This window comes from Pseudonaja textilis, chromosome 1 (assembly GCF_049901715.1).
Source record: "Pseudonaja textilis isolate UNSWEBS1 chromosome 1, rPseTex1.2, whole genome shotgun sequence".
Lineage (NCBI taxonomy): Eukaryota > Metazoa > Chordata > Lepidosauria > Squamata > Elapidae > Pseudonaja > Pseudonaja textilis.
Window position 1 is genome coordinate 190,242,346 of NC_141990.1, and position 23,576 is coordinate 190,265,921.

Here is a 23,576-nt window from a genome sequence, read left to right on the forward strand (position 1 = left end):
CGAAATTCAAGCGGCTGTCGTTTGAATTTCTTGCCGGAATACAGCGCAGTGCTGCTATTCCGAGTCACTGACGCCTACGCAGGCACGAAATTTGAAGCGCTATCAGAGGCGGCTAGCCATTACTGCCTCACGCTCCCCAGGAGCGCGAATTCAAAACGCTGCCAACAGCCGTTGCAGCCTAGCCACAATTGTTAGCCCAGAGAGAGCAGAGAGGTTCTGCGGAGCCTCTCCAGAGCTGTAGTCACTAGCCTGACAAGAGCACAAAGTGCCATTTGTTGTCCCAGAGAGATTTCACAGCAGCATAACCAGCAGAAGTCCTCATCATGAACTCCAACCCAGCCTTCCCACCGTTCAAGCCGGAAGAAGAAAAGTGGGAGTCATACAAAAATCGTTTTAATCACTACATCGATGCCATTGGTCTGGCTGATGCTGGGGAGCACAGAAAAAGTCATTCTTCCTCAGTTATTGCGGAGCCATCGTTTTGATACCGCCACAGCACTCGTTGCTCCACGTGAGTTAAAGAATGTCCCCTGGGCAGAATTGCTGGAGATCCTCACCAATCATTACTTCCCCAGACCCTCACAAATCGCGAGGCGTTTCACCTTCCGGATGAGGAAGCAAGCGGAAAAGGAAACCGTCAACCAGTATATGGCCGCCTTGAGGACTGCAGCCCTCCACTGCGGGTTCGGGAACTATCTAGATGACATGCTCCTCGACCAGCTCGTCTGCGGGGTCAAAGACCTTCACCTCCAAAGGCGACTACTCGCCAGGAAGGACCTCAACCTCTCCCAGGCCGTCGAGGAAGCCTTGGCAGCAGAACTGGCAACCCAGTCAGCCACCGAAATTCAAGGTCCCATTCCCAAACAAAGCTGCGCCACCGTTCATTCAGAAGAGGTAGTCAACGAAGATGATCCCAACGATCAAGCAGACATCCACCGCCTCGCTCATGCCAAACAACCGCAGACAGGAACCAGGCAAGAAAGCAACAGCGCACCCAAACACATCATCCTGTGCCTATCCTGTGGCGGACCTCACTCGAGAGCTTCGTGTAAATTCAAGGGTGCCATCTGTAACAATTGCCACAAAAAAGGCCACATCGCCAGAGTCTGCCAGGCTGCACACAACTCAGCACAAAAGGTTCCCTCCTTTTCCCATTCTGGGCCCCAAAGGCAAGTACTAAATTGTCACACTTGCTACCATGCTAACCACACCTGTCACTCTATTAGTAAAATAACACTTTCCATTTTATTAGAAGGTAAACCTTGTCGTATGGAGGTTGACACGGGGTCAGCGCTCTCAATCATCTCTTGGAGCACCCTCAAGAAAATCCAGCCCAGACTATCCAGAAACCAGCTCCAGAAGTGCCAGATCACCTTGAGGGATTATCAGGAAAGGACATTCCAGTACTCGGCAAAGGCAAGTTCCTTGTTAATTTTAAAGCTTTCAAAGGCCACCTGCCTCTAGTGGTAGTTAACGGCAACCTCCCTAGTCTTCTGGGGCTTGATTGGTTCCCCTACCTCGGCCTAGGGTTAACAGGAGTCCATGCTGTCTCAGCTTCTGACACTGACTCCTTATTCACTGACTACTCAGACGTATTCAGCGATGAGTTAGGGTGTTATAATGGTACCCCATCTCATTTGCAGTTGACCCCAAGCAGTTCCAGTCCGGCTGAAACCTCGTAGAGAGTCCCATTCGCCATTCGGCCTAAACTGGACGCAGAGCTGGATAAATTATTAAAGCAAGGGGTCATTGAGCCGACAGACTTCGTCAAATGGGAGACGCCAATTGTCACACCCCTTAAAAAGGATGGCAGCCTGAGAATTTGTTCGGATTACAAAACAACAATTAACTGCTTTCTACAAGTTAGCGCGTACCCAGTCCCGGTCATTCAACATTTATTGCATACCTTTGAGCCTGGCAACATTTTTGCCAAATTGGACATGTCACAAGCGTATCAACAGTTCCCTGTTGACAACCAAACAGCCGAACTGCAAACCATTGTGACCCACAGGGGTGCCTTCAGGTGCAGGCGTCTCCAGTTTGGCTTAAGTGTTGCCCGGGCATCTTCCAATCCCTCATGGAGCGCATACTTCAGGGCCTCCTGGCGTAGTGCCCTACTTGACGACATATTGGTCTCGGCCAGGGACAGGCCCCAGCTCTTCCAGAGAGTCAGAGCAGTGTTAGACAGGTTCAGACAGCATGGCCTCAAATTAAAAAGGAGAAATGTGCCATTGCCACTAGGCAGGTGGACTTTCTGGGCTATAGAATTGATGCCTCAGGCATTCACCCCCTAGAATCCAAGGTCAAGGCAATTCATGAGGCACCCACGCCAACCACTAAAGCCGAGCTACAGGCCTTTTTGGGATTATTGAACTTTTATGCATCATTTCTACCTCACAAAGCATCAGTAGCAGAGCCTTTACACAGGCTCTTAGATAAAAAATCACCTTGGCACTGGGGACACAAGGAAGACACCGCTTTTCACGCAATCAAATCACTGCTCACATCAGACGCGGTCCTTATTCAATTTGACCCACACCTCCCATTGGTACTAGCCGCAGATGCATCCCCTTTTGGGATTGGAGCCGTATTAAGCCATAGACTACCCAACGGCTCCGAGGCACCCATCACCTTCTTTTCCAGAACGCTCTCAGCAACAGAGCGTAACTATAGTCAAATCGACAAGGAAGCTTTAGCCGCAGTGGCTGCGGTAAAGAAATTTCATGAATTCCTTTTTGGCCACAACTTCGAACTAATCACGGATCACAAGCCTCTCCTGGGTCTTCTTTCTGGAGACAAGCAGACTCCACAAGTGTTGTCTCCCAGAATGACGAGGTGGACCTTGTTCCTGGCGGCTTATTCGTACAAGCTCATTCACCGCCCAGGAAAAACATTAAGCCACGCAGACGCCTCAGCCGCTGCCCCCTGCCAGCTCCAGCTGAAGACCCGGCCCGGTCCATGCTATCTTCGATGTCACCGAGCTCGACCTTCCTGTCACCGCCTCGACATCGCCACCAAATCCAAGACGGACAAAACAATCGCCCAGGTACTGGACTGGGTGAGGAGCGGGTGGCCGGGCTCTAACCTCGCAGCCGAATTCACACCTTTTAAGACCCGTCAACAGGAACTATCTAGCTTACAGGGCTGTTTGTTGTGGGGCACCGGGTTGTCATTCCGGCCTCACTTCGCACACCAGTCTTAGAGGCACTACACGAGGGCCACCCGGCATCGTCCGGATGAAGGCGTTGGCTCGGAGTTACGTCTGGTGGCCTGGCTTGGGCGACAACATCGTCAAGTGGGTAAGCTCATGCCAACCCTGTCAGGAATCCAGACCATCCCCTCCAGTCACCACCCCCACAAAGTGGGAGAGCGCCAACGCGCCGTGGTCAAGGCTACACATTGACTTAGCGGGTCCAATACACGGCAAAACCTTCTTGGTTGTCGTAGATTCATACTCTAAATGGATCGATGTGGCCCAACTATCCACGACCATCACGCAAGCGGTTACCAAGGCCCTGACCCGCCTATTCGTAACACACGGGCTACCAGATACCCTAGTTTCGGATAATGGCCCCCAGTTTGCCTCAACAGAATTTAGCCGTTTTGCCACCAATCTTGGCATCCGACACATCTTCACGGCCCCTTTTCATCCTGCCAGCAACGGACTGGCAGAGAGAGCTGTTAGATCCACAAAGAAGCGTTGGCCAGATTCAGCAAAGAAGATTGGCATCACAGACTCTCCCGCTTCTTGCTAAGCCAACACTCAACCCTTGCATGGTCACCAACAAATCCCCAGCTGAACTTCTGATGGGTAGACGCCTAAGAACTGTATTGGATAGGCTCCACCTCACTATTGCCATGACACCCCTCTCGCTTCAATGACGGGGTCAGAGATTTTGTCTTGCAGGAACATGTCTTTGCAAGGAACTATGCCGGAGACCCACTTTGGATTCCAGGAGTGATAGTAGCCATCACCGGCCCCAGGTCGTACCGAGTCCAGCTGGAAGACGGCCGCATCTGGAGAAGACACCTGGACCAGCTAAGGAAGCGACAGGGTACCTTCGCCAGTGCCGGATCGTGGGCTCAGGTCGACCCTCAGGCGCCACGCCAAACGCTCATCGCAGACCATGCCGGAATCTCTTCGCCACCACCACCCGGACCAGAGGAGCAGGCAGTAGACCGGGACTGCCCGATGGGTCCTCCACCTGAACCAGCAGACGGGGCCACGACATCGCCAACCAGAAGCACTGCACGGTACCAGCGCAAACCTCAGAGCGTGGCTGCACCCCATCACCAACCCTACCGGTTTTCTTGAACTCTGAGACACTTGGTAACTCACCGGAGTTACGTGCTCGGGGCCAGCACAGACCGCCCGCTTATTTAAATGACTATGCGTGTTCGCATCTGGGGGAAGGGGTGTTATGTCCCTGGAACTTGCCAAAGTCCCCACCCAGGTCCGTTCATGCTGCGGGGCGTTTGCTGCCCCTCATTGGCTGGCCTCCTTCGACGGCCGGCTATAAAAGCCAGCTGCAGGGTCCGGTCAGCCGCTGATCGCTGTGAGCCTGCTCCAGGCAAGGCTAGCACGTTCAGTCCTTTATTGCCTTAATAAAGTATTGTTGCATCCATGCCCTGGTCTAGCCTCTCATTGTTCAACTACAACAGTAAGTATTAATCAATTATATGCCATATTTATCAGGCTGTTCTGCAAAGGGTATATATGTCCCCAAAGGGTTAAGATGGTGGCTTGGAAATGGTTTTAGATTCCTCTTTGTCATTAGAGGCACAAGCTTTGGCCAAAGTGTTACATACACTTTTGTTGAGCAGGCTGGTGTGCCTGTTCTAGCCCTCCTTGGACTGCCATCCAATCCCTGCTAATTTCTCCTACTGAGAACTGTACTGCACTGTACTGTATGTGGGAAGTCCTTGAAGACAGGACAGAAAACTCCTTTGGCATAAATTATTTCAGCAAGAGTATTGGCTGGAACTGAGGTAGGTGAACATACAACCACAGACTTTTATGCTCTTTGCTGAATCCCGTTTTGTTTCCATCCCAATTCAAGGTGCTGACGATAACTGGGGACACAGTTGAAAGAACACATTTCCTGATTTGTTCCTTCTCTTACTCTGAGGGCATCTTCAGAGGGCACTGGATGATAACGTTCAATGGACAGAAGGAATAAGGGAGACATGATAGCTGTGTTCCAGTATCTCAGGGGCTGCCACAAAGAAGAGAGAGTCAAGCTATTCTCCAAAGCACCTGAGGGCAGGACAAGAAGCAATAGGTGGAAACTAATCAAGGAGAGAAGCAACTTAGAACTAAGGAGGAATTTCCTGACAATTAGAACAATTAATTAGTGGAATGACTTGTCTCCAGAAGCTGTGAATGCTCCAACACTGGAAGTATTTAAGAAGATATTGGACAACTATTTGTCTGAAATGGTACAGGGTTTCCTGCCTAAGCAGGGGGTTGGACTAGACAACCTCCAAGGTCCCTTCCAACTCTGTTATTATGTATGAGACTATTCAAGAGCTGCTTCCTAATCTTTTTTGGGGGGTGTCTTGGCTCAGTGAAGCACCTGGCACCACCTTATTGCTTTTTCAGCAATAACCTCTTTCTCTCTCTCACACACACACACATATTATATTTTATTATGAATCATTACTTACTATTTTTACAATTTAATCTGTTTTAAACTACACTGGGAAAACCATTATATAGATGGATACAACTTTTCAAAAAAATAAATGGTGAGAAAAATGACCTCCTGTAAAGATTGGATTTTATATTAACCTAAGTAGTTTTAAATATTTAGAAAAATTATTGCAAATATAATTATTAAAATTACAACTAAAGAAATATGATTATTTTGCAGAAGACCAAAGCAAAACTGAAAACGTAACTGTCTTCGTCATTATTTATCAGAGAAGTCACAATTAAGATTATCGTTCTTCCTGAAATGTTGTTTCTTTTCATTCTGTTGATGAAGGACAGTGAAACAAATAAAAATAAAGCTGGTTGCAAGTTTCCAGCTTGATTTGAAAATAAGGAACTGCAGCATACTTTTCTGAAGCTCATGAGAATCTTGTTAATCAAATATTAACAAACTGAAAAATATGTCTGTACATATTAGTTAATGTAAAGGAATCTCTTCATGTTATATGTGGTGCTTTACAACAAACACAAGTGGCTCTCAGGTGGCAGGATACAATTAATGCAGACATCAAAAATTGTTCAGTTGGACCCAGTTGCTGTGTGTGATCATGTGAAATGGTGTTCATTGATCCAAAAAGAGGACCCTGCATCTGTGAGAAAATGCTAGATGAACAAGACAATGACAGTTGCCTCTTCTCAGAGTTTTTAACAAAATAGGGAAAGGACTAGTGATCTGATTAATTTGAAAAACATTATTACTTAACATTTCTCCTAAAACTGTATTTGGCAAGACACCAACAATTCATAAACAATACCATGGACTTTAAAACTTCATTGTATTACTCAAACTCTTTTTCGATGGTGTTGGATTGTAATCCAGTTGAAATGCACTGCTATTTCTGGTAGCAATGGCCATTTACTTGCTTGTTTTGATTGGAAGTTTTTGAATTAATTAGAAAGATTACACAATTCTTAATTACGACTGTGAGTATAGGTTTATTGTCTAGATTTGCCAGGACATTTAAGATGGTGTGACATAAGAATTAGCAAAGGGTAAGAAACAAATTCAATTATTATTCATAAGAGTCAGATTTATTACAGAAAAACAGAGGGAAACTAAAGTATATCTTTCTTTGGATCAATGGTGTGGGAAATGGAATTGGCTGAAAAATGAACACTGCAGTAAAGATTCCTGAAGACTCCTTCAGCTAAAGATAGTTTTATTCACCTTTGGTCTCTATTTCTGGTTATGGCAACAACACAATTCCTAATTCTCTCTTTCTATACCTCTTTTTTTTTTTAGTTCAGCTACATTAAGCATGGATCTTTAAAATGCTGTACCTCCCATAAAGATTCCAAATGTATTTATATTTCGTTTAAAAGCATACTAAATGTATTTTGTGCGTATGTGTGCTTCTTTTTTTTCTCTTTTGTGTAGTTTCTATTGTGCAATAATTTTTCTTTTTATCTTCAGTTTCTTGTGGGTCAATGAATATTTGAATAAATTCTTAAAACACATAGAAAATATTAAATAATTGATAATTTAAAGGCAGTCTCTTCTAGCCCTCTTTTCATATTCAGAAATAGAGTCAAAAGCAATATGTACCCTTCATGGCTTTCTTCCTTTTATTGTCAGTTGTAAGGTTCACTATTTTTAACAGGGCTGGGAGGATTCAAATAAGCCAAATTTTCTCATATTGAACTCTAAGTGAAAAATTGAGATGTCATTTATTTATTTATTTTATAAACACGGTATAGAAAATGCTTTTTATGCAGTCTGTATGGCATGCTGTAGCTTTTCTTCTAGAAAGAATTCCAATATCATAAAATCTATTTGCAGTAGGTACAGATCTAAACCAAGCCAAAAAACCTTGGGACCAGTGCAATGCTAAATTTAAAAAAAATGAGTGGGGAAATTTTCGGAGTGCTTTCTATTCTTCTGTACTCAGCCCTTGCACATTAGTTGTTATCCAGTAATGATACACTATTATTGTCACTAGGCAAAAGTCCGGCTGCTTATACTGAACTGGAATGAAATTTGGGTGGTTGTTTTTTTTGAATTGTTGTTGTTGCTGTTTTTCTTCATAAATAAAACTGCTGCTGGGTACTGGAATCACAAGAAGACAGCCAGGTGAAGACCAAATGCTTAAACCTTTAAAATCTTTCCCTACTACTCACTATTTATTTATTAATCAAACTGATCTCCTGCTGTAATCATAAATGGATTCTCAGTTGCTCGTAAACAAGACAATAACATAATCATGAAAAATAAAAAATATAGTGTCTACAGAACTCAAAACAACAACTTTGTTAGTTGTTTCTGGAGGCAAATAAATAGGTTACATTGGAGCCAATGTAACTTCCTATGACAGGCCACTCCTGAATGCTAGCCCCATTGGGGAAGAACAATGTCTTAAAGAGAGAGAGAGAGAGAGAGAGAGAGAGAGACTTCCTGAAAAACAGCTGTATTGATCTTGCAGCAAGATCAGTGTGGATATGCCAATTCAAGATGAGCAACATAACCAATGCCAAGCCACAAAAAAGCTTCATAGCTTCAAATCAGATTTTTAAATTTAATTTGGAATCTCTTTCCACCATGAACTTTTTTATATTTGTTTTTCTTTGCATGGTGAAAAAAATAAAATGGCCTGAAGCTTTCTATAGGATTTGGGTTGGATACTGGCAGAACGACAAAAGAGGGAAGAATTAAATAAACTTTTTGCCAAAGCTTTACAAATTGTGCTTGTATGAGATAGAAATAAAAAAGTCCCTAAAATGTTAATCTACAACCTGAATAGCTTATCCTAAACCCTGTCAGCAGAATTGCCTTTTCTGAATAATCACATGTCTTCAGAATCATATCAGTTGAGGTGCTTTACAAGAATAAAAAATAGCCACCATTAATCTTGATGTAATATATGTGGATGATATTATAAATGGCTCTCCATGAGACTGACTGTCTGTATAAATAGAAACTGCAAAATGCATTAAGGAACTTGCTTCTTCTGAATTTCCCTGAATTGTACATCTCTGTTGTCACACCTGCCATGTGGATCCAGAGGTCCATACATCTAAAACCATGCTGTCTTTTAGGAACATCACACAAGCCCTGGCTCTTACCATAAGCTGTGGGCATGAAATATACTAGTCATGTATTATTGTTACAATTGGAATTGCTACAGTTTATATTTAAATGTTGATATTATAAACATTTGATATTGTTTTCTTTGTCTCTTCATCATATCTATATTATTGCTGATCTCTTTTGGTCATCTAATCCTCTGTAAGCTACCCACAAATGAATGGACAACCTTAGAAATTGAAATAATAACAATAACAACAATACTAATGAGGAGGAGGAGGAGGAGGAGGAAAAGGAGAAGAAGAAGCGGAGGAGGAGGTGGAGAAAGCGGAGGAAAGGGAAGGAGAAGGAGGAGAAGATCTTAAAAGTCCAAACCCAGTGGAGAAAATACCATCAAGGCAATTATTACCTGGGTAATTCCAGTCATTAAATACACAGCTGAAATAGTAGACTGGACTTAAGCAAAACTAAAGGCTCTAGATAGGAAGACCAGAAAAATAATGGCAATGAATCATACCTTTCATCCTTGCAGTGATGTTGACAGATTTTATTTACCAAGGAAAATAGGTGGGTATGGAATATTGCAAGTACATCAGACAGTTGAAGGGGGGGAAAAAGGCATTGGAAGAACATCTGAAGAACAATGAAGAAGATTCATGGAAGCTAGTATATCAGAAAGGCTTATTGACTACTGGAGAGACCAAACTGGCTGACAGGAAAGACCAAATAAAGAACAGAATGGAGACATGGGAAGAGAAAGCATTACATGGCCAGGACATTAAAAAGTAGGCAAAAGAAATAAGTCTGTTAAATAAGATTTGGCAAGAGACTAAGCCTTAATAACAAATGCATACAAAGTCAGAAATGAGAAGATAGAAACTGAAAGCAAGTGCTGCCTCTGCAAAGAAGTTGAAGAAACATTGGATCACCTGGTTAGCTGTTATAAGAAGGTCGCACAGCATGGCAAAGTAGCAAAGTAGTGGGTGCATTGGAATATCTGCAAGAAATACCATTTGCCTGCAAGCAAGAACCGGTGGGACCATAAAATAGAGCAAGTCATAGAAAACAAAGAAGTTAAAATGCTCTGGGACTTTAGAATTCAAACCAACAGGCATCTGCCACATAACACCCAAGACTTTGCAATTATCAATAAGAAAGACAAAAATATCTGGATAATGCCCATGACTTGGAGTCAACAGAAAAGAAGAGATAGAACTGCAGAAGATAACAAAATACAAAGGCCTGCAAATAGAAATAGAATGACTATGACAAAAGAAAGCAAAGGTGGTATCAACAGTAATAGCTTGGGTGTAATCCCAAAACAACTGAAACACCCCTTAAACACCATTGGCACTGATAAATTCACCACGATTGCAAAAGGCAGCTTTACTTGGAACAGCTTACATTCTTTGACGATACATTTAATACTATGAAACATCAACAAATGCCTATATCAGGTCCTTGGGAAGCACCCAACTGGTAGATAAAATGTCAAACCCAGTTTGAACATCTGGCTGACTGTGCAATGAACCACTGATGAAGCTCTGGAAGGCATTGAAAACCCGATTATTTTCCCAGACTTTGGAATAGAAAGATGCTAAGCCTCTATAACATTGGATTTGTTTTGTATAGTTTTTCTTTTTCTGGTTGGACAGTTTTTTGTTCATTCATTTTATTGTTCTGGCTTTTTTTTAAAGGAACAAAGTGTCCAATTCACTGGTAATCAGGCATTTAAAAGAGGTACAAATAAGTGGCTACTTATACCAGTGATCATAATTTGATCCAGTGATCAAAATTTCTATTGTTTTTCTTTTAGAAAATACAATTGTAACTGATATTTCAAATTCCTTAAAACAATTCCATAAATAACATTTTTATCATAACTAGCATTAATATTCTGATTATTTAAAATCCAAAAGCAACATCTGTTAAACAGTTCTGATTTCTCTGTTGACTAAGTTACTTCTAATAGATTTTGTGCCTATAGCATCAGGAAGAAAAGTAATTGGATATACAGAATTAAAATAATCCCTTCCAAAGGCTGGCAGTATGATTTATGATACATCTTATTATCCTGTGCTATGCTATGCTTCCATATGCTATGGAATTTACAGCCTGTGCTATGCTATGCTTCCATATGCTATAGAATTTGTAAAATGAGTATTGATTGATTTGATACCCTATGACTATCACTAATCTTTTCTTTTATGTATACTGAGAGTATTTGCACCAAGACAAATTCATTTTGTGTCCAACCACACTTGGCCAATAAAGAATTCTATTCTATTCTATTCTATTCTATTCTATTCTATTCTATTCTATTCTATTTGATTTCTATATTGCTTGGAAGGAGTTATTATTTTGGTATCCGTTAATAATCTCCTGTTAAAACTGTTAGGGATTAGCATCAATTACACTGCATCTTCTTAGTTTATGTTCATATAATAATTGTATTTACGGTATAGGTATTCAAGTGTAAATACTGAGGATTTTTTAAAAACATCTCCAATTTCTATGCAAAGTTATTACTTTGACTTAAAACATTATCCAGCCTGGTTTTCATTCTATAATTAAGGAAAAGGTCCCTGTGTTTGTATTCAGATTGAAAAGTAGCCTAGGTAGGAACATTTCCATGTTCCCATTAGACCAGAGCTAAGTTATGTGATATTAGGCTTCATGGATAAGTTTTATTTGTCATACAGAGTTAATGAATGCATTGCATGGATAAAACATCTTTTATCTATCCTTAATTTGACTTACTGAAGACTCTTTCTGAGTTATGAAATGAATTGCTGAAGCGTTTGCTTCACTTTCTGGAGTGACGATATTTGACATGCTTGGTTTCTTTGGTTTTTCCCAATATGTTTTGAAGTAAAATGATCACAACATCATTTTATGTGCCTTAGACACGAATGCTCATATGCATCTAAAGTTTAATTTGAGAGAATGTTTTCTCTGACGGAGTGGATGTCAGCATTTTTGAGCAGAAAATAGACACCCGAATGAACCTCTGTGAACCTCTGACTCACATTATTATCTTTGTAGAGAGCAATTTATTTTCTTGAACTCTTTCCTGAATTACTTATACCTTATAGCCCCAGAGTCTATCTCCTAATCATGTTTGTTATCCCTTAGCAGAAAATGGACTAAGTCTTTCTTAATATTTCTTATCAATTTTTTGGTACACCTTCAGTTCTTAAGAGTAAAGTCTCCTTTGATTCAATTTTCATTCACGGTGACTTTATGCATATGTTCATACAATTTTCTTGGCAGCAGTAAATATTTGAATTATCTGACCCTCCTTAACATTTTGAGATCAACCAAGGTCAGCTAGGCACTGCCACCTAGCTGGGCAATCAGTTCTTACTGCTACAAATAGCTCCACCATGTCCATTTGCTCCTAAGAATTTGCATTTCATTCTGGGTGTGCTATTTAGGAAACTTTGCTTCGGGCAAAAGGAAAGTGTCAAAACAAAATTCTGAATTTAGTTAATGACCATCTTGAAAATGTATCTACTACTATTACTATTATTACCCTAAAATCGAGGTTTATTCAAAGATACCACAACAGGGTAAAAAACAAGGATACAATTTTTGTGAGTGATCAATGTGGGATATGACAGATGGCAGATCATGATATTAGGGTACTCTTTTTTTAACTGTTTACACTAAGTTATATAAAAGCCTCTCACAAACCATGTGTAAACAGGTTTTGCTTTAACATTGAGCAGAAGAGTGAGCAATCTTCCAATTTTGTCCTCACCCAATTGTCCAAATTGTTAACTGAACATAGAGGAAGTTTTCTTTAGGTGCTGTTTAAGAATTTGACAGAAAAAGTTGAAGAATTATAAGTTTGCCTATGCTTGTAACAAAGATCAGAAGTCATTTTAAAAAAAAATATTGTTCCCTTTCCCTTTTTCTCCCACCTTTTATTCTTTCTATCTCTCTTTTTCTCCTTGAGTTTTATTTTGCACTTGCTTTTAGGATTGTAATCAAACTTTTCAATATGAACTATTAAAATGAGGAGTTTGCCAGAAAGAATGTGCACATTTGCACATTAGTTTATGGTAAAAAGACCTCAGTCAGGAGTGGGCTTCAAAAATTTTAGCGAAGGGTTCTCTACCCAGTTGCTGGGTGGGTGTGGCCATGGTGGGTGTAGCCTAATCAGCCTCCTGCATCATGATGGGGGAGGGGCATTTTTGCCTTCCCTGGGCTCCAAATCTTTTCCTTGAGCCTCCAGGAGGGTGAAAATGGGCTCCTCAGGCTCTCTAGAAGTTGGAAATGGGCCCATTTCCGGCTTTCTGGGAGGCCCGTTTTTTGCCCTCCCTAAGCCTCCGCACGTACCCTTCACTTACCCTGCATCCAAAACAGGCCGTGTAGGGACTCCTGGGAGGGGTGGGGTAGGATGGGCGGGGCCAGCCAGGAGTGGGATTTGGGGCTTCTCCAAACTGACACAGAATCTTAGCTTTCCCGAACCCCTGAAAGCAGCCCACTCCTGAACTCAGTAATTAACAATTAATGCAAACCAAAACCAAGCCACCTCTCTTGACACAGGACTCAGAAATGAAAGACGAATTGAGATACAATTGAGCTTAGTCTATAAAAGCTGTCTGAATGGATGATGTGAATCTGTTAGGCAAAAAAAATATATATTTCTTACATTAGCAGAGGAGTTGCTGATCTCTACTTTAGATGCAGCGGCCTGGTACAAAGCCATTCTTTCTTTTAAGGAGATGGCCTCCTGGATCTCCAGAGGCCCGTGGTCACTTTCTTTAATGCCTCCTGAAAGTCCTCCAGCAGACTTTTTATCGCCTGTAGAACCTTGAAACAACAATAGAACATAGTCAGAATTTTCTAGGATGAACAGGTATGGCAATTGCTTATTTTACAGGTAGACATCAAATCTTTTCGATTTTTTTTCCCCTAGAGGTCATTCAAGCAACATTGTGTAATGAAGTATGGTTGCTATTAAACGCATGTACAAGTCCTTTGAGTGGAAAATTTAAAAAGAAATATAAAAATGGCACCATGGACCATCACGAGTGACTGATTATATTTTTATATTGTGTACACATGCACCACAAAATTGCCACCAATGAAGGGTTACAATTCAGAATCCATCAATATTCAAGTCAGCCAACAAGTAGCCATCTATCAGGTTGTGTTTCTCTTTTTCCAGCAGCTTTATCCCATACTTTCAAAAAGAGTTTTACCTATATGTCTTTCTCTATAGCTTCTGTTCTCAGCTCTCCCTCGCCCTTTTCCACAATTTTTCTTGTTGGAGAGAGGTGTTATCACATAAGGTTGCTTTTCTTGAATTTAAATTTGAATTTAAAGAAAAAAGTGTTCAACCTCTTAGGGAAATCACCATATGCTCAAAAATAAGGTGATTTCCCTAACAGGTTGAACACTTTTTTCTTCTATTTTCTACTAGCGGTAGAAACAGTTACTACTACCACGGTGCATTCAGAGGAATAGCTTCATGATACATGACAGTTAAATTTCTACTACTCGAAAAAAGAGTAGATTCAGAGTCATTTCAAATTGGTACTCTATGGTAAATACTTATTAAGAAAGAGTGGAAATGTTGTTGCACATCTACCTCCCTTCCATTCATCCTCACCATACTGTTTTGGAGTATGCCGGGAATTTTTCCAATTTCATTTGCTTATCACCAGCTATTGTCTTTGTCCCACCGTAACCAAAGCTTTACTGCAATTGGTTTGACCTAATTTGAAAAATTGAAAGATGGAGTCATTTTGCAAGAGCTGAATCCTCCAGAGCAGTGGTGGGATTCAATTTTTTTTTACTACTTGTTCTGTGGGTGTGGCTTGGTGGGCGTGGCAGGGGAAGGGTACTGTAAAATCTCCAGTCAGAGGTGGTATTTGCTGGTTCTCCAAACTATTCAAAATTTCCGCTACCGGTTCTCCAGAGTGGGTCAGAACCTGCTGAATACCACCTCTGCTCCAGAGGCCAGAGCTTGTTATTTAATACTGTTAAAAAACGTTTTTAAAAATGTAAAATGTACATTATTTTCTCTGTTAGCTTTACAACCAAGTCAGCCATTTTCTTTAGCCTAGCAATTAATAAAACAATTCCTGTCATATTTCTGTCAAGATATTTTTTTATTGACAGTTTCATGAACTACTTAAATGTTTTATTAACTTCTCAGCCATGCTAAGATACGGTATAACCTTTCCAGTCAGATTGATCCAAACAATCAACATCTGTACATTAGACAATTTATATGACTGATGTTTTATTTATGTTCATTAACATGGTCTTTTTCTTCAGATTAAAATATATGTTAAAGAATCACAAAGTAAAAAAAAACAACAAGTTTAGAATCAGGCTTAGTTTGGAACATCAATTGTGCTACAAAGAATAAATCCTCTTTTCATACAGTTCCCATACATTTCTTTAAGGCTTACTATATTGAATGGTCATGATGATTTGTGCCAGTGGTGGGATTCAAATTTTTTTCCAACTGTTCTGTGGGCGTGGCTTGATGGGCATGGCAGGGGAAGGATACTGCAAAATCTCCAGTCAGAGGTGGTATTTGCCAGTTTTCCAAACTACTCAACATTTCTGCTACTGGTTTTCCAGAACTGGTCAGAACCTGATGAATACCACCTCTGATTTGTGCCCAATGTTCATTTGCTCTAAGTTCTTTTGTCTTGAATGTTGTTACTTCCATCCTTAAACTGCTTTTATCACAGCCAGGAATGGGCTGCTTAGAAATTATTTTTAGTTCTCCATAGCTTATAACATTCATGAGATTACCAGAGGCCTGAGTAATTTTCAGCTTCATTTAACTCTGGCTTTCAGGAGTTATGAACCAAAACCTTCTCTATAAAACACAAACTTTCAAAAGCTAGAGAAATCTTCCAGTTCAAGACATCCACCATTTTCAGAATCAAATGCTGAGGGTGCTGCTATGAGTAGACTTCTTGAACATCTGGCACCCACTAGATGTGAGGTGAACCCAGCACCCCGAATTCTCTGACAGAAGGCTGCCCTCTGACAAGGTCTGGATGATGTCACTGCAGCTGTCAGTTTGGCATACCAAACATGGAATTTCACAATGTAGTATGACTGAAACTAATGAGCATGGAAAGGTCTGATTTGGTTCAGATTAAACATAATTGAAAAGCTGGAAAAACCTGAGGGACACTGATTTAGGCAGTGTACATAATTTTCCACTCTCTGCGTGCTTCAGCTTTCTTCACAGCTTCTATTTGATTATCAACTGGTTGGGTTGACCCTATTAGACCAAGGAAGCTGTCTCAGATGGAAAATGATTTGGGGCAGAAATGGCAGAAAAGTCTTAGAAGGGAAGGGTATGATGTATTCTGTGGTCTGCCCAATCCCCCAAGTCAGTGTTTCTTAAATGTTTTACTTTTGGGATCCCTTCCCACCTTTAAAAGTTATGGAGGACCCCAAAGGAGCTTTTGTGTCTAAGGGTAATGTTTATCAATATTGAATGCATCAAAAATTAAAATGGTTGTATCTGTAGAATATCTATTGATTGAGTCATGTAAAAATAACAATATTAAAACTAGTAGAGAGCAACATAAATAAAATATTTTTCGTGAAAAAAACCCTTTATATTTTTAACAAATAAAAAATAATGAGAAGGGTGTCATTGTTTTAAATATTTGCAAATAACTTCAACATCTGACCAATCGTTTTGATTTCTAGGACCCTAGACAGGGTCTGGGTGGGGGAGGGGCAGGGGCAGGATCCAGGACCACATTTGAAGAAACACTATTCTAAGCCACCTTCTTCCACGGCTAGTACTGAAGTATAATTCAGCCACTACTTTGGTTGCCGTTACCTATGCAGTCCGCTCTTGATGAGAGTACTATATATCTCATAATAAATCTGGTCATAATTTCACAACGTCACTGCTACTAACTACCCACTATGCAAATTTAGCACAAATGTGTCAAATATTACTTTATAATATTTTTTTTTTCATTTTCATACTAATTCATATAGTGGCTAGATTCTTTTTTTTTTTCTAGTCCTCTTTTTGCCTGGATCAGCATCAAGATATAGTCTATCTGCTACAAAATCAGAGATTGGCTTGACATAAACTGTTTCTCTAAGGAATTAGGCCGTGAGTGCTTTTTTACATACATACCTGAAAGAGGAGCTTTTTGTTAAGACTGTGAGCTTAATTTGACTAGTGGCTGAAATATTTATTTTTGAGCATGGTACCCAAAAGAATGTAGATGTTAAAATAAGAGAGGAAATGCCCAGCTTAAAGACAGGTCTCAGATATTTCTCAGGAAACCAAGAATAATGTTCTAATTTTACTTGGGGAAGCAGTCACATAGCATGTAAGTCCATCATCCTCACTTCAACAGAGAATACAGGCAATGTCATATCTGAAAGACAGAAGGCTATATATCTCATACACAGTAAGGGAACTTGATTTTTAAATGTGGCATGATGGGTGTCATTTATTTATTTTTGATCAGTACATTTTTTTTCTTAGAGACAGAGGATATATGGATTCCACCCTTGTGGTTCATCAGCCAAAGCTAGTATAGATTTGGTACAGTAAATCTAGGAACAATTCAATAAGTAGAACAGAACAATTTGTGTAAGCTGTCTCTTGGGATCATTTTATGTGAACAGAACATAAACAAAATGCACACAGTGTATTTCCTTAAACATTGTTTTGTATTCATCCATGGGAAGGTGATATGTAGATTTGTCTCACTGTTTCTCTCTATATGAAAATAACTAGCAATTCTAGATTACACTGATGACTAAAAACATTCCAACAACAATTATTACTCCAGCTCATACATACATATACTTCCAAATCTGAATGGTCACTGCATAGTACCTGCTATAATGTTTGTTACAAGGTTTTTTTTCTATAATTATACATTTTATAGCTCCTCAGTGTCTTTCCAATTGTCTAAACATCAGCAAAACAATCCTAATGGTAACAAGACTTTGACAATGGAACCAACTGCCAAAGAAGATAGTCTCCTCTCCTGGATATGTTTGAGCAGAGGCTGGTCATCCTCTGTTGGAAATGTATAAATGTATAGACTTGTTGGAACGGTCTCTGTCAATTCTTTAGTTCAATAATTTCATGTGCATATATTTTAAACTCCCCAAAAATTTCTTGTGGAGTCAGAAGTTCAAGAGTTAGCTGGGTAATTCAAACCAAAGCTCTAATTTAATCTCGTGACCATATCTATTGTTTTGTGACTATCACCTTCTTAAAATTCCTATGGATACTTATTTTAAGAGGCAAGGGTTGTAAGTCATATCTCTAGATCCACCCCATCCGCACAGTTCCTCTAACCTCTGCTATTATGTTAGAAAGGAGGTCTTGACTTCTATAAATAGAAGCGTCTCCAAATCCTGGACCCCTAATTATGCACAGTTAAGGACTTGGAGAAATCTCCACTCAAAAATTTATTCATTAAATCTTCCATGCTTTAATTGTGCTTGATGTCAAGAGATGACATGTGAGCATCATACACATACACAGGTAGTTTCAGTAATAGTAGAAATCACAATTGATAGAAATCCATATTCATGGTTCAATTAGAATGTGGATTGGTCATACCTAAGAGTATTGTTTGTATAGACTACTTTTTGGGATGTCCACTTGATTCTTTTTGGGGGGGAAATCCAAATATGTCCAATGGTCCCTAAATATTGCTTATGTATGCTATAGAAATTATATTAATGTCCTTCCAGGCATGTCCATTTTCATATATACTCCTTATATATGTATATATTGCTGGCATGTTTTTAACAATAATTGAAGAGGACTTTCTCTTAATTTCATTTCTTTAATTTTCAACGTATGTTCTTATTCCTTAGTTACCTTATCTGGATTTTAATCCCAGTTAAAATTAATAACTCCATCTTCGCAGAAGTGTCATATCATAACAAATCCATCTCTGAAATTTTACAGCCATTATCAGTGTGACACAGCATAGATGCTGCCTCAATATCAGTTTCATTGGTATTTGCCATTCTGATAAAACTTGAAAAAAAAGCTAAAGAAGGATTTTGTTTGTTTCAGATTTGTATCTATTCATTCTTTTGCTTTGTATTTTAAGCTTCTTAATTCTTCTCTTCCAATCCAATTTGATCTATGATTGGAGAAAGAGTTGTATCCAGTCCTTTTGAAAGAACACAGAGTGTTAACATTTGTTATCGGTAGCTCAAATGACCTCTGAATAAGCAAAGATCTTGAGAGCTGCCTTATATCAAAATAGCTTTAAAAAAAATAAAAAGAATAGCCATTGTCTGAATACACCACTAGGTGGAGTCTCTCCAATAGCTATCTGGAAAATATGCTGTTCTAAAACCTGGTAAACTAATACACATACAACTATTTCCATTTGGCAATGTTGTAATTATGATAAGAATGAGTGATCTGTCTGCATACTTTTATCATTTCTTTCATATTACATCTCAAGAGAATTTAAACATTATTTCAAAAGATAATGCTTCCAAACAGAACTTCCATGGTGCTAAATAGCTGTGTACAAATTACTGTCCTGTGCTCTTTATCTTTTGGGGCATTCTTCTTAAACTTTATATTTAAAAGATCAAGGAGAAAAAGCAAAATATGAGGAAAATTGAAGAAAACTAGAGGATGGAACGTATACTTTTTGATCAGGTCTCACTTTGTGACCGCTCTCATATTCCTCTGTAGTGTTTCTGTAAAAATACATATTCAGATAGTCTTGTGGGATATTGGCTGTGCCCCTCAGTTAGTTATGCAGAACAAATAAAGTGGAACTCTGCTCAGTTTTAACTTTTGACGTATAGGTACAGTATATATAAATACATTCAAACACATACAAACACACACACATATACACACACACACCAATCATTCAACCCCCCAAGGTAATGAACATTATTCAGAGCAAGGAAAGGAATAAGCCCAGAGGTGGGATTCAACTGGTGTTACTACCGGTTCAGTGAGAGTGCATTTTGCGTGCACGCTCGTGCTGCACGCACACATGCGTGTGTACAGCATTTGCAAAATGCCACCCAGACAGCTGACAAGCGCTGTGTGCGGGTGCACAGTGTTTGAAAATCCTCTTCTTTCCTGCTTTTTCTACCTCAGCTGTGCCGCGCAAAGCAGCTGAGGTTGAAAAAGCAGGAAATAAAGGACAGGCAAGAGCCCGGGCAGGCAGGTGGGCCAAACAAACAACCAAAGGGTCATCATAGCAAACCAGTTCTGTGTCTGCTGCTCCACAGAGCTACTGGTTCTGTAGAACAGGGCCGAACCGGTAGCATCCCACCACTGAATAAGCCAGAGGATTTAAAGACATATGTGAGGAAAACACAAGAAAATCTAGCTAAAACTGGCTTATATATCAAACCATTCACAATACCTTTCCTTAGCCTAACTTTGTATGGCATCTTTGCATCTACACTCAGAAATGGATTCGTAGCTTTTATTTTATTTATTCATTTGATTCGTCAATCGCTTACAAGATAACAGGTATAAGTACAAACATAGTTATGAATACATGAAATGGATACATATAAGAGAAATAAAAAGAAACAATAGAACAGGGACGGTGGGCACGATTGGTGCGCTTATGCACGCCCCCTACAGACCTCTTAGGAAAGGGGTGAGGTCAATAGTAGACAGTCTAAGGTTAAAGTTTTTGGGGTTTGGGGAAGAAACCACAGAGTCAGGTAGAATATTTCAGACATTGATCACTCTGTTGCTGAAGTCGTATTTCCTGCAATCAAGTTTGGTGTGGTTAACCTTGAGTTTGTATCTATTGTTTGCTCTTGTATTGTTATGGTTGAAACTGAAGTATTCATTGACAGGTAGGACATTGCAATGTATGATTTTATATACTATACTTAGATCGGACTGAAGGCGGTGTAGTTTTAGGTTTTCTAGGTCTAGAATTTCAAATCTGGTGGCATAAGGTATCCTGCAACGAGCAGAGGGGTAGAGAACTCTTCTTGTGAAATATTGCTGGACTTTCTTAACTGGGTTAATATCAGATACATAATGTGGGTTCCAGACTGATGAGCTGTATTCGAGTATTGGTCTAGCAAATGTTTTGTATGCTCTAGTTAATAGTGGGATATTACCAGAGAAAAAGCTACGTAGGATTAGGTTAACAACTCTTAATGCCTTTTTGGCTATGTAGTTACAGTGGGCTCTAGCACTTAGATCATTAGAGATGAGGATTCCAAGGTCCTTGACAGAGTTTGGATCATCAACAAGGTCTTGATTATTCAGTTTGTATTTTATTTTCTGTTTTTTTTGGCCAATATGTAAGACAGCATATATTTGTTGAGATTTGAAGTTGCCATTTGTTTGACCATTCTGATACATAGTCATGATCTTTTTGAGGGGTAGCAGTATTGTCTGTGATGTTGAATAGCTTTACATCATCAGCGAAAAGAACGGAGTTACTCTTAATATGATCACAGAGGTCATTTAGAGTAGAGTATGAAGAGAGCTGGTCCTAGAACACTGCCTTGGGGGACACCACTATTGACAGGTACAGAATTTGATAGGACGCTCCCAATTCTGACCATTTGTTGTCTGTTTGACAGGAATGCTTCTATCCAGTTATGCAGATGTCCAAAGATACCATAAGATTTTCGTTTTAGGAGTAGTTTCTCGTGTACCGCTGAATCAAAGGCTTTACAAAAGTCTATGTAGATTGCGTCTATTGTTCCAAAGGTGCTTTTCCAAGAGGCAACTGGATTTTCTGGTTTTTCTTTGAAGATGTTTCCCTTCTCATCCAAGAAGCTTCTTCAGCTCTGACAGGATGGTGGGGAATGGAAGGATTTATATTCCTTGCTGACAGCATTATTTTAGCATTTGCTCCAGGTGACCTTAACTATCTTTCTATTACTATTTGCATCTTAAACACTAGCCTTCCGTTTTCTCATCTGTGGTAATAAGACAAAAATTGAACTATTTGCTCTATTTTTTGACAAATTATGAGTAAATTGTAACCATTCATTCTGTTTTCTCAGATAAATGCAGCTACTTTGACTTTTATATGTTTTGTCAGATAATACCCTTCATTCTGTCATACTATTTCCAGCATACCATTCTGGTTGTCAAGTAACAACATGACATTGGATATATATTCATGTCTCTGACTAGCACAACTGCCTAATACACATCTCAAACGAACACTCCTTATGCATCCATCCATTAAAGAATCAGGGACATCAACATGCCTGTCTTACTCTCTGTTCAATATACAATCATTTGCAAATATATTCTATTTATTCTCACTCATGCTTTACTTCCATACCACCCCAGTCTTATCACATTCAGTAAATAGTAATCGATTCAATAATTATGCAAAGCATTCCATAATCTATACCTACACATTTTATCTCATGATTCCTCTCTAAATCAACAAATGTACAAACTATCAACTTTTTCAAAAGGCGGCACAATGGCTCAGCGGTAAAGATGCTAAGCTTGTCAGCTGGAAAACTGACAGTCTGAGTTTGAAACCCAAGTGCTGGGCAAAAGAGTGAGTCCCAGTTACTTGCCCAGTTCCTGCCTGCCTCTCAATTCGAAAGCATGCAAATGGAAATAGATAAATTAGTACTACTTCAGTTGGAGGATAACAGCATTCTATGCACCTCGGCGTATAATCATGCTGGCCACATGGCCACGGAAATGTCTTCAAAACATCGCTGGCTCCCTCAGCTAAGAAACGAACACAAGTACTGCCCCCTAGAGCAGTGGTGGGATTCAAATTTTGTTTTACTACCGGTTCTGTGGGCATGGCTTGGTGGGCGTGGCAGGGGAAGGATACTGTAAAATCTCCAGTCAGAGGTGGTATTTGCCAGTTCTCCGAACTACTCAAAATTTCCCCTACCAGTTCTCCAAAACTGGTCAGAACCTGCTGAATACTATCTCTTCCCTAGAGTTGGAATCAACTGGACATGGAAACAATTTTACCTTTAGAAACTTGTTCAAATGTATACATTTCTCACTGACCTGCTGAACATTAAATCTGGACTTAAATCTAACTCCTGCCTAGCATACAAACTACAATAAACTTCTGAAATTTTGTTTACTGTCCTTCTCTAATACTATTTCAATCAGAAATTTGCCAAATATCTTCCCAAACCCATTTAAAAACTTATCCTCCTGGTAGTTTTGCACTCACTTTTTCTTATTTTTCTGTTATACAGCCCTAAAATACCACTTCCAGTATTCCCTTACTTCACTTTCATCCCAAATTCCTTAATCACATTTTATTTTTATTTCCATTCGCTCTGCTAAAGGCTTGTTTACTGCCTTTTATCCACTCCTAAAACAAGTTTTATTTCCATCAAAGTTGCTGAAAATTAGTTCTCACACATTTACTAAGAAACATGATAGCAAATCTGACAGTTGCAAAAGAAAGAACAGATGGAAACTGGAGAGCCTTCTCAGAAATGGGGCCCAATAAGTAATTTCATTATTATGTGGTTGGAAATTCTTGAATTTCTTGTGAGCTTGAGAAAGTGGTACAGTCTTGTCTTTGGGATGAAGCCTGATAATTGCTCTGCATTTGATCTTTATTCACTTTAACTACATTCCTTGTAAACTATCTTTTCCTCTTTAGACACATTATATATTTTTCTCATTATCATTTTTTGCAACAATAATAAATAAACTTACACTTCCTCTTTCAAAGCCACTTTTATTTGATCCTTCTCTCAAACTGTACAATTCAGTCTTGGAAGACAAATTTTCTACACTCTTCTTTGGGCAAGTAGAGCAAGTTGTCTAAATAGTGGAACGGCTTGCCTTCAGAAGTTTTGGATGCTTGAGGTTTTCAAGAAGAGACT

General features: G+C 39.7%; 1 protein-coding gene across 2 annotated transcripts in view; it reads right to left on the bottom strand.

Annotated features, from left to right (window-relative positions):
* XIRP2 (xin actin binding repeat containing 2) overlaps positions 1-23,576 on the bottom strand; it is a 224,027-nt gene that overhangs the window by 76,853 nt on the left and 123,598 nt on the right. For both annotated transcript variants that reach the window (XM_087920011.1, XM_026697110.2), the window contains one exon: positions 13,396-13,556. In XM_087920011.1, coding sequence (XP_087776137.1) covers positions 13,396-13,556 — 161 coding nt within the window. The remainder of the gene's footprint in view (positions 1-13,395; positions 13,557-23,576) is intronic.